The sequence below is a fragment of the Plectropomus leopardus genome, chromosome 19 (assembly GCF_008729295.1).
Source record: "Plectropomus leopardus isolate mb chromosome 19, YSFRI_Pleo_2.0, whole genome shotgun sequence".
Taxonomy (NCBI): Eukaryota; Metazoa; Chordata; class Actinopteri; order Perciformes; family Serranidae; genus Plectropomus; species Plectropomus leopardus.
Genome location: NC_056481.1, coordinates 18920070 through 18936837, shown reverse-complemented (window position 1 = coordinate 18936837; position 16768 = coordinate 18920070). Strand labels below are relative to the sequence as shown.

Sequence of the window (16768 nt, the reverse complement as noted above, 5' to 3'; positions counted from 1 at the left end):
TGGGCATGTCTGTAAAGGGGAGACTCATGGGTACCAAGAGAATCTGTTTTAATTGAGATATCTTGAGGTTAAAGGTCAAAGGATCCCTGTGAAAATGGCCGCGCGATTAATGTAATAAAAAAATACATAAAATAAAAAAAATAAAATATTTTTGTTATTATTTTACATTATACAAAATTATATAACCACATTTAGGAAACATACCCCTTGCTTGTAATTCTCCAGCAGCTGCTCAATCTCCACAGTCTCTCTGGGTTGCACTGTGGTGGCCAGAGGCACCCTCCTTTCCTCCCGTATGGGCGTCTTCTCCACTTGTTGCCAGTGTTGTTCAATCACCTCTTCCACCCTCTGCTGCCTCTCCAAAGATGTTGGACCTAAGGAATCTGTCTGTCCGACTCCCTCTCCACTTTCACAGTCTGTCCTCCCTCCTTCTTTACTGGATGTTTGCTCTGTCGATGAGCTGGTAACAGACTCATACCTTTTCCGCCTCTCTTCTCTTCTCCGACTGCGTTCAAGCTCTCCCAAGTCTGCTTGGAGGCTCTCGGCCTCCTGCGCCCGCTGCTGAGCCAGAGCCTGAGCAATAGGTCTGAACTCTGCCCAGTCGAAGGTCTTAGAGCGACCCTCTCTTCTGCGTTCACGTGCCCGACTCTTTATGACGCCCGAAGTGGATTCTCTCTCCACAGATGAGGTCTCAGAGGAGGGAGAGTCCTGGGTGACATCTGGCCTAACCAGACCCTCCAAGGGAGAGAAGGTGCCATGATCCTCAGTTGAGCTGAAAAGCAGTGAAAAAGGTAGGCGAGTAAGTTTTAGCTTCAAAATGTTCATCATCCATCGTCCACAGACTCCTAACAGTTGATGTTCACTGTGCAGATGTCTGTGGCCATTTTTACACTGAGCTAATGTCCACTGTGGCTCTGTTTATCACTCCATTATCTACACCGTGTCTATTTCTGCTAGAGCAGTCTGTGTCTCTTAAACATTAAATTTACTTTGAATATATACAACACCTATTAATAATTTTTCGACAATTGGAAATTTTAGTATCTTATATTGGCTTTATTAGTTAACATATATTGACATCCAGATGACATCTTTTTCAGCGACGTCACTGCTTATTCCAGAAAGACAATGAGACACGTTCTGCACGTGTAGCAGTCCAGACCCAGTCCACTCTCCCACTGAGAATATAAATAAATTCATTAATATTATTAAAAAATAATATTATAAAGGGCAAAACAGGACAATGACGACCCCAACTGAAAAGGTGATGTAAAACAGTGCTAAATTTGCCCTGTCTTAACTTTTTTGTAAACATGTTGCAGGCATAAAATTCAGAATGAGTGTTCTTCTTTTTACTAACCTTGCCACATCAGGGGCAGTTGAGGGTCTGACGTTCTTCATGACTGCCTGAATCCAGTTCCTGCGTATGCCTGCTGTCATAGCTGACAGAGTATGCACACCTTCCTGGGTCTAAACATTTAAAAGAACCATGAAAAATACACTGTGAACCACAAAAAGAAATAGATATGCCTACACGTAATGTGGATACAACAGCTCCTAACGTTCTGTTTTTGTTTAGACAAAGGGTTGGGTGATACATCAGTGTAGACCACAGAATTATATAACTTCTGTAGGGCTGTTTATACTGTGGTAGCTATCTGTTTAATATTTTTGGGTGTTGTAGGCTAATATGGCACTGTGTTACGTAAACACGGTTATAGTAAATATACTGTTGGTGGTTGCCAGGATAAAAGGGGGAGAATTAAAAGATGAATTTATCTTATTTATGATTAAACCCAGTCAATCAGTCAGAAGAATAACCATAAGTGTTGTGCTTATATTTTTGTTCAGTTTCTAATCATTTTTAATGACTTTTCAGGACTGTTATATGAAATTAATCACAGTGCAACGTATAAAGGCTTTAAAACACAAGACAAAAATAAAAAACCTTTCCTATGCTAACAAATGCCTGAATTAAGATTCGTAGTAAAACCATTTGTCCTTTTTAGAAGGCCTCTTACATGTATTTGGAAGCCATAGTTGCGTTGAGCCTGGTATTCAGTTACACTGTAGCAAGAAGACAGGTCAATCTCACCATCCAGGTCAGACGCCTGAGGTAACAAAGAGGAGACAAAGAAAAAACATGAAATAAAACAGAACATTATGTCTACTCAACAAAATACACATAGAATGATAGAATTAAAAAAAACAATATAAACAAGGTATAGCACATCAGCAATCAAAGGCTACTGGAAAATACTGCTGACGTGCCAAACATTGTTTATATTGATTGTTTTTAAACTATATTATACTATTTTAATCTATGTGTATTTTGTTAAATTGATTGCAGAGAAGTAACATATTTGATATTGGGAGGTGCTTTTAATAAGCTAAATACACACAGAGTGTGAACCTCATTGTGAACTCAGCTCACAGTCTCAGATTGGAAAGTCCTAAATATGTTTTCCAATGTTCTTTTTTCTGTTATTCAATCTTATGAAGGTCTGACGACTGAAACGTAACTGGACAGTGTGCAGGAATTCTCTCTTTTTTGGAATTAGTTTTCCTCCTACGTACCTGTCCACAAGTTTTTGAAGGTGTACATGAGCCTCCACATTCAACAAGTATCAACACAGAATGAATAACCTTACCTCCTCTGCAATGGAGTCCTTGTAGTATCTCAGGCTGTGATCCGTCAAAACAAACCAGTATTTCTTCCACTATAACATAAACAGGAAAAAAGACAAGAGTTCTATAAAGAAGCTACTTATATCCACAGAGCATGTTAAGGTAGTAAGATATGAAGAAGTAGTCACACACTGAACGTGTAGTCAATAAACTGCTTGCCTTTCTCTATATCATACAAAAATGTGCTTTAAAGGCTCGAGGCTCCACCCTAATCTTTTAAGTCCATTGAAGATACAACATCAAAGTGTGACCGCACCTCTGTAAAGGCCATAGAATGCTTCAGACGTTCAACAGAGCTTTAGGTGGACAGTTCAGATACTGTTTGAACTGGTTTTAGACTCCCTTTTTGAGGTCATTATTTTTCAGAGAGAAATCCAAAATGTGAAACTTCATTGGTTGGTATTTTTTCTTTAAATAAATGGCAACATTATACCTCTTTGTTGCTCTGTGTCAATATGTCTGGATGAAAAACAGTGATTTATTTTTTGTATTTGGCACATGGGTGCATGTTGTTATTTCTTTTGTTTCCATTTATCACAACTTTTTACAGACAAAAGCAAATTAACCCTCTGAAAACAGGCCCCTTGCTGGCAGCCACTGGATGTTGTTGTTTTCTTGATCCTGTTTAAAATTGATTTAAAATAAAAACTACAACAGACAGAAAGTTCATTTTTTGGAGCAGAAAGCCAAGACTTCTGTTTTTTGTGCTATCATGTTGTCAGCATGCGATGATGTCAGTGCAACATAGTAACACAAAAGCAGATTTATATGAATGTCTGTTGCTTTTTTTAAAAAAAATTATGACACAATTTCAGTATTTTTCTCGATTATTATGGTTTACGGACTTACATAAGCTTTTACATTTTAGGTTATTTCAGATGAAACTATCTAACACTTTTGTACTCTTCTTTTAAACTAAAAAATGGACATAGTTCAAATAAGTCTTTTAGCTTAGGTTGTGCAGATTTTAAGGTTATGACACATTTAAAGATACTCCAAGAAATAACATCACAATGAGCAAAAATACCAACATATGCACTGGCCGATCATTTCTATGGCAGAGCTTAAAGGGTTAATAGTTCATAGTACCTGGCCTTGCTCATCCAGCTTCACCATCCAACCTTTCTTGAAGTTCAGTAAATCCGGCTAATAAAAAAAAAAGACCAAAAAGATAATGAGTGAACACCTTTCTGAAATAGTACAGCAAAGCAACAACAACAACAAAATAATATGTCAAACTCTTCAACATGCAAAAATGATCTCAGAAGCACTCAAATACAAATATAAACAATGTCATTGTTCTTTTTAAAAGTGTTGCAGTTGATTACCACCACTTACCTTAATAAATAATACAATAAAGCAAAGAACAAATTCATCTTAAAAATAGCCAGATTCACACACGTTCAAGTACAAAATCAAAATGTCAATACATAGTTCAAAAGTTAAGCGCAACAAAACACATGCTCACTCAAGTCAGCTGAGGGTAGAAGTTGACCCTACCAATGAATCAAAGACAAATTTAGAATATGTGAGGTTATCTAAATGGGGGCCACTGGCCAGGGGCAACTTCTGCCGTTCGTTTGTCTGTGCTATTCCAGCTGAGAATGCAGAACCCAGTGCTCAGTACGGTTGTAGTCTGCCGTGATTCCACGCAGTGGATGAAACACACAAACAATGGTGACCTCAGGAAGCGGTGGTAAGTTGTGATATATACTGTCACACACACAGAAGGACAGCCACCTGCTTCGCTTCTCTAGCCAACAAAAATACAATAACACACATGACACAGAATGGGTGCAATAAATACACGCAGCGGGAAAAATCTGCACAGATAGGGAGCAGAATGAGGAGTATAACCTGAAGAGGAGAGGGAGAGAACGGGGCTGCACTGTCCCTGCAGCACGGAGGTTTGGCCTACAACATCCACACCCTTTCACCACAACACCAAGATCAAAGAAAAAGGCAACTTTAACTACAAAAGAAACAATGCAACTCACGCAATTTGAAAATGGGATGACTGACAGTGTGTAAAAAAAAGTCTCTTTTGTTCAAATTAATGAGAGATCAAAGTTGAAAGGTGTGAGTTACTTTAAGGGAAACTTTGCCAAAGATGTAATTGAACTTTTGCTGATACAGACCTTTGCTGATACAGACTCAAACTCACAATACAGCACTACGCAGCTGTTTCATCAACATGGTTTTCTCAGCAAAGCTGTCATGCTGTCGTTTCTCGATGTTAAATTAACTTAATTGTGTTACCTATCAGAATCTACCTGCTCAGACCCAACAAAAACCCAGCGAGGTCTTTTCACACAGCTGAAGACCTGGCACTGATGCTGACCATGAATCCTACAGCTTAGCTGTGAGACCAGAGACACACCTAAACACACAGGATTCTTTCGGACTTTCAATTAAAAAAAAGAATTTATTAACCCTATGAAAGCTGGATTGACATCAGTTTTCTTATGCTGTGTTCACACACTTTTTACAAGCATTCAAAATTTGAAACCTGAGGTAATTAGTGAAAATAATTTTAAAAGCATTGTAAAAAAAAAAAGATCAGCAACTTCCCATGACATATCCCGCAAATTGTTCAAAGTAAAAAAAAAAAGAAAATTAAATTAAAATTATTTAATAACTGGGGAAAAATAACGAATTTTTATAATTTATTATAATTTATATAAATTATTCATTCTGAATTATTTTACAGAAAAATTCTAATCATTATTGATATTTATTATTTTTATTTTATTATATCACTTTATCTGATTATTATTATTTTGTTCTTTTAGCTTTTTCTTTTCATGCTAATTTCAGGTAATTTATTTCTTGCTTTTTTTGGTCATTTCTTGTTAAGTTACTCATTGCGTTTTTTTCAAGTACATTAATTTGTTTATAGCTCATACGCATACAACGAGCAGCCTAATGAACGGACTAAAACTCTGGTATAGACTTGAAACAATTACTCGAGTAACTGTTTAACAGAAAACCAATCTTCAATTTGAGCATCTAGTGATTCAGATATATATATATGTAGAAGGGGGGAAAAAAAGCAGAGAGGAGAGCGACCGGGAAAATGATTACTGTGTAATAATCAGAGTCATAGGCAACACAAGGAGCCACACTTAATTAACAACTCAACCAACTCTGTAGTGAAAAAACAACATTACTCAGTCATCACAAAAACCCTGCGCTAAACCCACTCTTAACTTTCCCCGGAGCTAATGGTGCAGCAGAGAGGCTGCTCTCCACTGCTGGAGACATAAACGCAGCCGAGCACTCCTCCCCTAATTTTGCATTTCTTATACAGGCAGGAGACAGCAAGGTGCTTTCAAATGAATTAATTGATTAATAAATGCAGTCAACTTTCTAATAAAAAAAGTTTGCTGCAGACCATATATTTTAATTGGAAACCAGTTCGGCCAAACTATTCTACACATACAATATGTATTATTTAATACGCTAAAACAGCAGGCGATATTCGATTTTTTACTATGTCTCTGAAACTTTAGTATGAAAGCAACAGTAGGTGAATGCATACAGTTTCCAGTGAAATATTACAGTATGGACACTACACCGACATGAATATCCTACAATTGGTTATCATGAGCAGCCACAGGTGGATACAATCTGGCAACCCCTGTTAAAAAGCAAGCGTATTAAAGCATTGTTGTGATGTTACAAGAGCCACGATTTATGCAAGTAGATTCGTCTGTTTATTTACTTATGGATTATTATAAATCATGATCAACAGAAGTGTGTGAGAGTGTATATATTTATCAAAATTGGGTCATAATTACATCATAGCCCTCTGAATCATAATCAGATTTAATTGTGAGGTGCACAGAGATTTCCACCTGTATTAGATATGTCGTGTGCTACACGAGTCCTGCCATTTATGAGGAAGATACATAACATAAGACATACTCATTGTGGTCCTACTGAGAAAAAAATGTCTCTATAAAAATATCTGGATGATTTGTCTTTAAATCCATCATGATCTTTGACAGTCACAAAAGGTGCTTGCATAGATGAACACTAGACCTTGATGAGCTCAATTTACAAAAGTGAGAGTAAACACTCACCGTCATGACCGACTCAGTGGTCCTTCTGTCCAGGGACTTGGCTCTCCTCAAAGGAGGCAGGGTGGAGGGAAAATCCAGACCCTGACCCATGTCATGCCTCTGCTCCTACACAGCACATACAGTAAAGACACGTTTTTCGACTTTGTATTTATACTTGTCCAGAATCATATACAGCCATGACAGCAGACAAAGCTTCAAATACGTATGTTGTATGTTGTTTCCAAGGAAGCTACATATGCTAAAATATGAATGCTTCACACATATCTTCTACTCAGCAGCAGAGAAGATATAAACAATGAGCACCGTTGCAAAGTGGGCAGGATTAATAAATGGATGGTGTACTTTTCTAGTCATTCATCCACTCAAAAGCACTTTCACACTACAAGTCACATTCACACACACATTCATACACTGGTGACCGGGTCTACTGTACAAGGTGCCACCTGCTACCCACTTTTTAATCAGTTTGCATTATGAAGAAAGGAAAAATAGCACAGAGAAACAATGTATGCTGGAACTTCCAATTTCAATTTTCAGCGGAGCTATGACGTCTGCGGCACACTGCTGAACAGAGAGTTTGTAGGATAATGTGCAATGCTAATAATGCACGTTGCGACGTTGCTAAGTGTTGGGTCTCTGCGTCTCTAAAGTTGGGTTTCAAGTAGTTCTAGCTGAACACAGAGGGTCGGGATGGGAAAGGAAGCAAAATCAACAGGGGAATCCCAGCACAGAATGGAAACTGGAAATGAATACAGCACACGCTGCTGACCTCTGACCTAAAACCAAAACAAAGACAGGACAGAGAGAGGGAGAAATTGAGGGAAGAGGGCGAGGGTGAAGGGAAAAGATAAAAGAGTGGGGGGAGGTGCTGGGACGGGGGGGAAAAAAAGCAAAACCCAAACTGGCAGGTCGAATGCGGCTCCCACATCTGCTCTGACGTGTGACGTTCTGATGTTGGTGTTTACAAGTTTTCCCATATCTACTGTGAAATGCTGCAAAATGCCGGCACTGTTTGATCAAATATCTTTGCACGCAAACAGCAGCGTTACCTCTCTGTGGAAGCGTCTGTGCTCACTTCGGCCCTGTCTGGCTCCACTCCTCCCAGACTCTTCCACCTCCATTTTCTCTGGATTCTCCAGCTCCAAGGCCTCCAACTTCTCAATAACACCAGAGCGACTGCAAAGAAACCCACAGACACACACACACTTTGTTAGTATTTCCTTTTTATTTTCAGTCATAATTTTTTTAAAAAGCATCACGTCCTTGTATGTATATTATTGTGTATTTCATAATGTATTTATTATTTTGCAGCCTTTTTATAGTGCAGGATATCTGCATCTGTCACTTTAATTGTGGTTGTCGTGTGTTTCTTGCCACCTTCGGCATTGCACAGTGTGCACTGTCTGTAAAAGTAACTTGATCACTTTAAAGATGTGATTATTGTGTATACCGTGTTGTGTGCTGTCAGGTGTGTGCTTTGTTGTTTTGGGATTCTGCTTTTCTTTGTCTTCCACATTGTAACCATTTGTACTGCATCAGTCTGTTGATTGTTGGACTACAGATGACATCAAAGACATCAATCCCCAAACTATGAGGGTGTTAAGTTTACATGAGAAAAGGATCTTAGAGCACTAATTCATGAGGAAGCCTGGAGAAAAGCAAAAAGCAAGTTGTGGTACTCCATGGCTTGAGAAATACAGACACAACTAATTACATACAAAGTAATGATTAGGAATAACTAGACTTCACTGAAAATGTCAAGGTTGAGGCTTAGGGAGGATGACAGCAGCTGGAGATGCAGCAAAGAAAGAAATGTTGGTTCAGTAAGCCTCCACTGGTAAGATGCCCGAAATAATGCTGGACTCTGAGAGAATACTGTTTTCAGTATATTGTTAATACAGTTGACAATAGTGGACCAGAGATCATGCACCATTTCACATTCTGTCGTCACAACTTCATACCTATGCTTTTGGGTGAAACTAGCCCTCATCATGGGAAGCAGGATAGTGCTGAGACATTGGAGGTCAGAAGAGTAATCAGCTTTAAAAAATAAAGAGACGAGCTGGCCAGGATAGCTTCTTTTGAGCAGCTTATCCACAGAGCAAATAATAGTTTAACAGTTTTTAGAAATATCTGAAAGTGATAGGTAGAGATGGTTAACATATCTGTGTACATTATCCCTGCTTTCTGTGTATTACAGAATTGCTTATGCTAAGTGAATGACCATGAAGCATAATATTAATTTGTTTGACAGTCTATTTAAGGATTTTCTGTCAGGATTTAAAGTGCATCACAGCACAAAGACAGCACTGGTAAAAATTACAAATGACCGGATTGCCTTGGACAAACATCTTGTCTTTGTACTTTCCTTATTTGATCTTAGTACTGCATTTGACACAACTGACCAACATATCCTATTACAGAGACTGGAACATTAAATTGACCTTAATGGAACAGCACTAAGCTGGTTTAAGTCCTATATCAGACTGATCTCAGTGTGTGCATGTTACTGATGGATACTCCATGCATGCTAGAGTTAGTTACTGAGTGACACAAGGTTTAATGCTTGGACAAGTTCTATTCACTTTATATATGCTTTACCTTGGCCATATTATTAGAAATACTCTATAAAATTTCATTTTTATGCAGATAATACCCAATTGTATCTATCTATCGATCAAGCAAGAAAATAAAAATCAGTTGACTTAGTTTCAAGAATTTTTTATGGACAAAAAAACCTGGATGACCTGATGTTTAACTCAGACAAAACTGAAGTGATTGTACTTGGCCCCAAAAACCTCAGAAACTCATTATGGAAATATATAATTTCTGTAGATGGCATTGTGCTGGCCTCCAGCACCATCATAACGCTGGCTTCACACTGAAGCTGCCCGCTTCCTTTCGGTGACCATGTAGAGCAATCAGACTACTCACACTGGACACGCGGCGGCCCAAAGCTGCGCGGCACGCCCACAATGTGAAGCGGTAGTTTCTGCATCTAGACTAACCTAATCACAGCTGTGTCAGTGTTAATGCAGGTGTCTTGAACTGTCAAAGGTCTTGATCCTACCCAGCTTTCAGGTTTTAAGGGTCCATACAGTCTTAGCCCTGCAATTGCTACTTGTGGCTGTAGTTCAGTTTGAATTTGCTTGCATGATATTCAGGATTTTAACCATGTAACTGGACATGACTGAAAGTAAAAATTCTGTCTTTATTTGATGGCTGATGGCCAAGGGATAATTAGAAATAAAGACTGTAGTATGGGGAATGAGATGCAACACACGTCACTGGCCAAATGCTAGACATCGTCCTGGTCATGGACTTGCAAGAGGAAATAATCTATTCTATGGACTGATCTGACATCACAATAATCTTTCTAAAAATGATTAATTGGTTGCTGTCCTGACTTCTACGTAAAATTGGTTGAAGTGCTTATTCAGACTCACGGCCGACATTTTAAATCACCACTGCATACATGTATGAGGTAATATCTGAAAGGGGCTATAGTCATTGCCTTTGTGGCTGTTGTATGGGCATGTCTGTAGAGAGGCAGAGTTTGTGTCAAATCCCAAACTGGCTCAGTAATGTGTTAATGGGGCAGTATGTAAGTATTTTTCCTTTCCTCCTGCTTTAAAAAAAAAAAGGGGCGCTGTTATGGAATAACAGCAGCTGGCAGAGGAAGCAGACACTGACCTCCTCTCGGGGCTCAGGACAGCCTCCCTCTCCTGCCTGTTGGGGCTCCTAAACCGGCTCCTCTTCTCAGCCTTTCTTGCTTCTGCCTCCAACCTTCGGGATCTAGATGTGTCGTGGTGGCTGTAGGAGTGGCCGCCCCTCTGGTTGGTCGGGTGGCTGTCGGTGCTGGTCACGGTGCTGCCACTGGCGTCTGAGTCCAGAGAGCTGACTGAGCCGCTGATGTGGGAGCCATTAGAGAGCAGGGAGCTGCCAGAGGGGAAGGGGTCGCTGGGTGCAGGAGAGAGGCAGCGTGGGACGCCCCCCAGGCTGGAGCATGAGCCTGTCGGGGAGAGCAGGTCGCTGGGGGGCTGGGGCACAGAGCCATGAAGTGCCAGGCTGCCTTGGTCCACCTCATCTCCATTCACTGAGCCGGCGTCAGAGCCCTGTAGTACACAGTCACCTAGAAAAAAATAAACCGAAGACACAACAGAACTGCTTAAATTTATTTATTTATTTTTAGGTACTTTATGAACACTATGCAGAGTTCCTCTCTACATACTGTAGATGTTATCCCTCCTTACCTGTGGGAGGCAGTGGTGATTCTGAAGGTAGGTCAGCAGGGGCCCAGACAGGGGCCCCTTCAGCCTCTCTCTGGTTCAGCTCCTCCTGCCAGATGATGGAGCTTGAATCTGGGACCTTTTCCGCATCAGGGATACCAGAGCCGGTCACTGCTACCTTGGCTGGACCTGGCTCCTAGACGTGAACACATGGAACAGCCAAAAACAATAAAATGAGGAAAGTGGAATTTGAAATCAAGGTATGACTTTTGGGGCTTTTTTGTACTTTTGGCCCAACCAAGTAAAACCATGCCGCACGTTTCCACCATCAGGTAAACATGCCTGGCCCTGCCGAGCAGGGCTGGAGCCCTCTTCATCTCTAGGGTTGGGCAAAAGTGTGTCTGACCGCCTCTGAGCAGTCAACATCTGTTCGACCACAGCCAACCTCTGACGACCCCCCTCTTCCCACTATGTCTCCTTCAAAGACATCTATGTGTGTGTTGTGAGACTCAACTGATGTCTGCTAAGGAGATAAGGGAGAAAGACCATATTTTAACACTCTGTGTGTTCAGCTCTCAGTACAGTTGTAGCTTTTAACTGAATCTCTTTGGCTTGGAATTAATTTCCTCTCTGGCGTCCTTGTTTGTACTTTTAGTTATCTGCGTTATTTTACTGCTTTATGTTCGCTTTCAGCTGTATAGGAATTATGTTAAATTACTGCTGATGAAAACTCAATATTTCCTTAGTTTGCTAATTCACAATAAAAGCTTTTACATAACAAAATAACGTGGGACTTTTAATGTGACTGGAGGTGCCAGTGACCAAACCGCACACAAGTGTACTGATACCACAGGGAAGAACAGTATAAGCAGAACAGCTACAGTGGGATGTTAGATGAAGAGCTGCAGACAACAGGCTCTAACTGCATCTCTGCAAACAGCTATGCAATACTAACATAACAATAATGGGGGACCTTTTGCTGTGGATCAACCTGCTGGTTTTAAACATACCTCAAGACAAGCCATCGTCAGTTACAGAAACACCTGCAAGCAGGTATCCCAAGCCAAGCCAGCACATTTATATGGAAAAATGGTATATATGCACTATATAAGGAGTGTTACCTGGGAGGTTGCAGGCTCCACCTTGCGTTTCTTCTTCTGGTTCTGTTTGTTGGTCCGGGGGTATACCACCAGCTGTTCACTCCATCTGGAGAAAGAGGAGAGTGTTTCCGTTATCTGGTAATTACCAGTAGACTACTTATCAGCTGTGTGCTCAACTGGAAATGCAACCACCAAAAAGATGAGCAAGTACTCCACTGTTTTTATTGAAAACACAAATACTTTCAGCTTCCTCCTGCCAGCTGTCATCTTATTTAGGTTTTTGTAGTGAAATGATGAGGTATCACATAGATAACGCTTCAATTCAGCTTAAGAATCAACCATTCCTCCTCCATAGTGGATCTTTAAAAGTGAGTGACAGGAATGAATAGAAATGAGGTAAAAGACAAAAGTTTCGTAGCACTGAGTCACTCGTGGCCAGTTAAGATATTCCAGCAGAAAACAGTGCAATCAAACTGATATTGTCACTGACACTCACTCATGTCACATTCAGTTAGTACACAAAAAGCTAAAAGAAATTATTTTCGTTTATGCGTTGCCCTAACAAACATAGGCTAGCACAGGGGTCGGCAACCTTTTTGGTATGAGGTGTCATTTAAAAATGTTCATGTAAATCAGTGCGCCATGTTAAATAGTCAGTCTCTTACTCTTTAAAATGCTCCTTAAAAACTCTGGCTATGTCCTAACCCTTTGTTGTTTGTTTGTTTGTTTACAGTCAAATCACAGTATCTTGCTTCAGCGAACAAACGTGGTATGTCATTCACATCCAGGCTGTCATTAAGCACAATGCTATATACAGTGGTTTCTCCCAAATAAGCTGTCTGTTGCACTCTTATGTTTTCAAATTTCATCACATTTATTGCTAGTGTGCCTTTGGTTAAGCTACCGCGTGACACCTGTACCCAAGGTTGCTGACCCCTGGGTTAGCATAATTATTTATTTTTGATACTGTCACTATGTATGTGAGTCTATTCAATAAACACAGGTAATATTTGACATCTTTTTACATCTGTCTAGGACACTGAAATCTTCCAGGACTTGTCCTCACCAGACCCATCGCCAGACACATCAAGACCGCTTACCCATTGATGATCTCTTTATTCTCTCCTCTGATGAAGTACTCCTGCTCCGGGGTGATGATGCACAGGGAGTTCTTCTGACCTGTCTTGGGCTCAGCGTCTATGACGTCCGTACAGAGGTTCATGTTCACTGTGCCCTGAGGCAGCGTGCTTGGCTAGAGGAGACACAACATGACACATGAGCTGTTGTATTAGTCCATGTGATTTAAATTTTGGACAAAATAAAACCCGGAATGCTGGAGCAGACAACTGAAAACAGAATATTAGGATATGTAAAACAATGTTTACAACACTAAAAATGTAAAGAGCAAATTACAACAAAGGACGACAATTTGAAACCATATGCTTAAGTCACCGGTTTGTCTCCATCTATGTCCTTCTGCTGGTTTGCTCTCATATCGAATGGGTAACTGCCTGACCAAACAATGATATCACTGATATTACATTTCAAATAGTTTAAAACTCAAACACACAAGATGTGAGGAAAAACATGCCTCAGTGCTGCAGTGTTTCACAGACTTGGCTCGGCAGCTTTCCCACTAAGTCTCTTCCAATCCTCATTCCTCATCTGCCTCTCTTTTTAAGGGGCAGATTTCAGGGCACATCAGGCCCATACTGTATGGACACTCTGCTGTTATCACCAGATCACCATGGTGACTAGGCAAATCCTTTCAGTTGTAGCACATACTGAGTGAAAAGGGGAGATGACAGCAAAGGGATGCCGGACCAAAGCTGCTTTGTGTGTGTGATCAGTGAAGAATGTAGAGCTGTGTCTGCTTTGTAAACCAGCTACAACACAGACGTGCTTCACACTAAAAAGCCTCAATATCTTGGTAGTGAAAAATAAATAAAGTTTCCTGTATGTTCAGTGTGACAGGATAATAAACACACTATCATTTGAACCCAATAACTTAATATCTCGTTAACATGAGAGCAAAGAAATCCCCTAAACTTCCTCTCCAACTTTGTCTGCTCAGAAACTTCGACTCTGTTATCGGGCCTTGCGGCTACAGATGTAAAACAGGTGCTGGGTCTCTTTCCAGCTCCTTTTAAGGACACTACACAGATCCAGCTTTATTAAGATCTGCCTGTAAACCCCCAGGGGCTGCCAAATATGGCAATGACACTGCATTGCACTTTAGAACTCAGACGCTGTGGAACAATTTCCTCCACTCAAAAAAAAAAACAATCATGTTTTAGGATACGTAGCAGTGTGGAACTATAAAAAACGCTGCACTGTGGTAAAATGTGGCCACATGTTTATCGTAGTGATATTTGCTTGGATGAGAACGGTAACATACATGCAGTACAGAGACTGTATATATTACGTCATCTAGAAATCTATTACCATTAATAGTCCTTTTTGGCAAAACAGTTACAGAAAGTATGGAGCCACAGGCAGGGGCATAATTTACAGAGGGGACACAGAGGACCAGTCCCTTGATAGCAGTCCAAAAACTGATGCTGATATGACGCTGAAACCGATATTATAAAAAACAGATTGCAGTTGGAATATTTATAAGTTGTTGGATATTAAATAAAGACTGAATAAACAACTTGGGTGCTGGCCACAAAAATGAAAGTTGAGCTATGCGTCACTTTGTGCCAAGTGTAAAATAGGGGCCAATATCTTTGGAGTTTTAGACTGCTAGTCGAACAAAACAGACATTTGTTGATGTAGTCATTCTTAATCGATCAAACTGACACTGTTAATCTCTTAAATGAGAAAATGATCTGCATATAATAACAATAATCATTAGTTGAAACCGGAACTGAAACACAGATTTTTAGCTCTGCAGTCCATAGATGCTTAAACCAAAAGCCTAGCTGCAAATTGTTTTATCAACCAAATACCTCAACATCATCTTTTCACAGTCTGCAGCTAGTCCTAGATAGTCTGAGACCTCAGAGAATAGAAGATAGAATCACATTTCAATAGAATCAGATTCTGCTTCACTGTCCAAGAAAATGTGATGCTTACAGTACATTGAGGTGAGTTTTTTATGCTTTTAGGTTGGGCCTGGATTACTAAAGCAAAGCTGAAAGTAGCTGAAAGTAAAAAAGCAACTTGCTGCTTTGAAATTGCCCACCACGACTGGCACCAAACAAAGAAGGAGATCTGCCAAGGCTGCCATTCAAACACAATTGGATTGTCATTGGTTTGATTTCTACGCAACTGGGCCTATTCCTTATCCTCCAATTGTGTTTGCTTTCCGTGGGGCTCACTATTTTTAGGTTTCCAATGGGATATTATTACAATCAACAACTTTCTCACAGACTCCTCTTGAGATTTCCGTCACTCTGGCTAACATGACACGAGAGGCCATAAAACACACCGAGACATGAATTAAACAAAGACAATACAACCCACAAGAGACTGAAAAGTAAAATGCTTTATACAAAAACTGGGATTTGTCTATAACACATTCAACACATGCTAAAATATTTGGTTTATTGCAGCCCATACCCAATAGTATACTTTCCAAATCCTGTAAAAACGGCATGAAAAAAAAACAACAGAGCCAGCTTTAGAATTAAGTGGAGTACACCCACTCCATAAATAATAAATCTTCCAGGAGAGTTTTACAGGCTGAGCCAAAGGCAAGTCCGCCACAGCGGGCTCTGGAGAGGAGAATGCTGCTTCAAATGCTACATGTGCCTTGACAAAGCACCCTGGATCAAAACTTTTAACGGACAGAAACTGCAAGTCTGACTTAACCATCATGGAAACACTCAGAAAACCAACAATGTAGGATTCAAATTTCTGAACCTAATTATATGTGACAGAACAGCTTGTAATTTTCTGAAAAATAGTGTAGGAAAGAAGAAGCGCCGACCCCTCCTTCAGCATGGTCTCATGGTCATTGACCTTTTAACCTTAAAGCTTTCAGGGTGGTCTCACTATATTTCCATCCTACTTGAAAATTGGATTTTTCCATGACAGTCCATCTCACTATGTATCCATTTATAGTCTTCAACTCAATTTGATTTTCCTGATATGCAACAGTTACGCACTTGTTAATTTATTCCTCTGACTGTTAAACTATTTGATGCAGATTCAGCGCTAGTATGAGCAGAGCTTGGGTGCTTGCTCTGGCAGGCCATGTGTGGAATGTCTGGGTCTGGGGCATATCTGACGTTTCCTCTGTGGTTTTTTGGGGCTATGTCTCCCTTTCTCTTGCTCTCTGTGGTCCCAGGGCTGCAAGCTCACTGCAGTTCACCAAATAAGGGCATTAGAGGAGGAATGCTGATTTAGATGAGAGAGCATCTTTCCCTCTGCTCGTGGTGAAAATAGTTCCATTTAAAGAGGCCAAAGCTTCCAGATAGCACCCTGCTGTCTACTGGGCAGAAAATAGCAGACCATGTCGTCGTTCCCTGGACCTTGTTCTTTTAGAGGAATCAGATGTCTGAAGCATCAATATGGGCCAAACTGTTCAATACGATGACTTTTTTCCTTTATAATCTGTAGTGTAATGTAGTGACTGGGAGCTGACTACAGGCTGTGTTTCAATAAGGGTTGGGAATCTCTTGGCACCTCAACTTTCAATAAGATTTTAAAACGATTATCG

At 40.2% G+C, this 16768-nt stretch overlaps 1 protein-coding gene across 4 annotated transcripts in view; it reads right to left on the bottom strand.

Moving 5' to 3' along the window:
* The window catches only part of LOC121958395 (myosin phosphatase Rho interacting protein), a 44740-nt gene that overhangs the window by 16881 nt on the left and 11091 nt on the right, over positions 1–16768 (bottom strand). For all 4 annotated transcript variants that reach the window (XM_042507291.1, XM_042507293.1, XM_042507294.1 and 1 more), the window contains exons 4-14: positions 13203–13354; positions 12124–12208; positions 11027–11198; positions 10467–10905; positions 7823–7949; positions 6774–6878; positions 3778–3834; positions 2652–2720; positions 2022–2111; positions 1361–1470; positions 205–772 (exon numbers count right to left, since the gene is read on the bottom strand). In XM_042507291.1, coding sequence (XP_042363225.1) covers positions 205–772; positions 1361–1470; positions 2022–2111; positions 2652–2720; positions 3778–3834; positions 6774–6878; positions 7823–7949; positions 10467–10905; positions 11027–11198; positions 12124–12208; positions 13203–13354 — 1974 coding nt within the window. The remainder of the gene's footprint in view (positions 1–204; positions 773–1360; positions 1471–2021; positions 2112–2651; positions 2721–3777; positions 3835–6773; positions 6879–7822; positions 7950–10466; positions 10906–11026; positions 11199–12123; positions 12209–13202; positions 13355–16768) is intronic.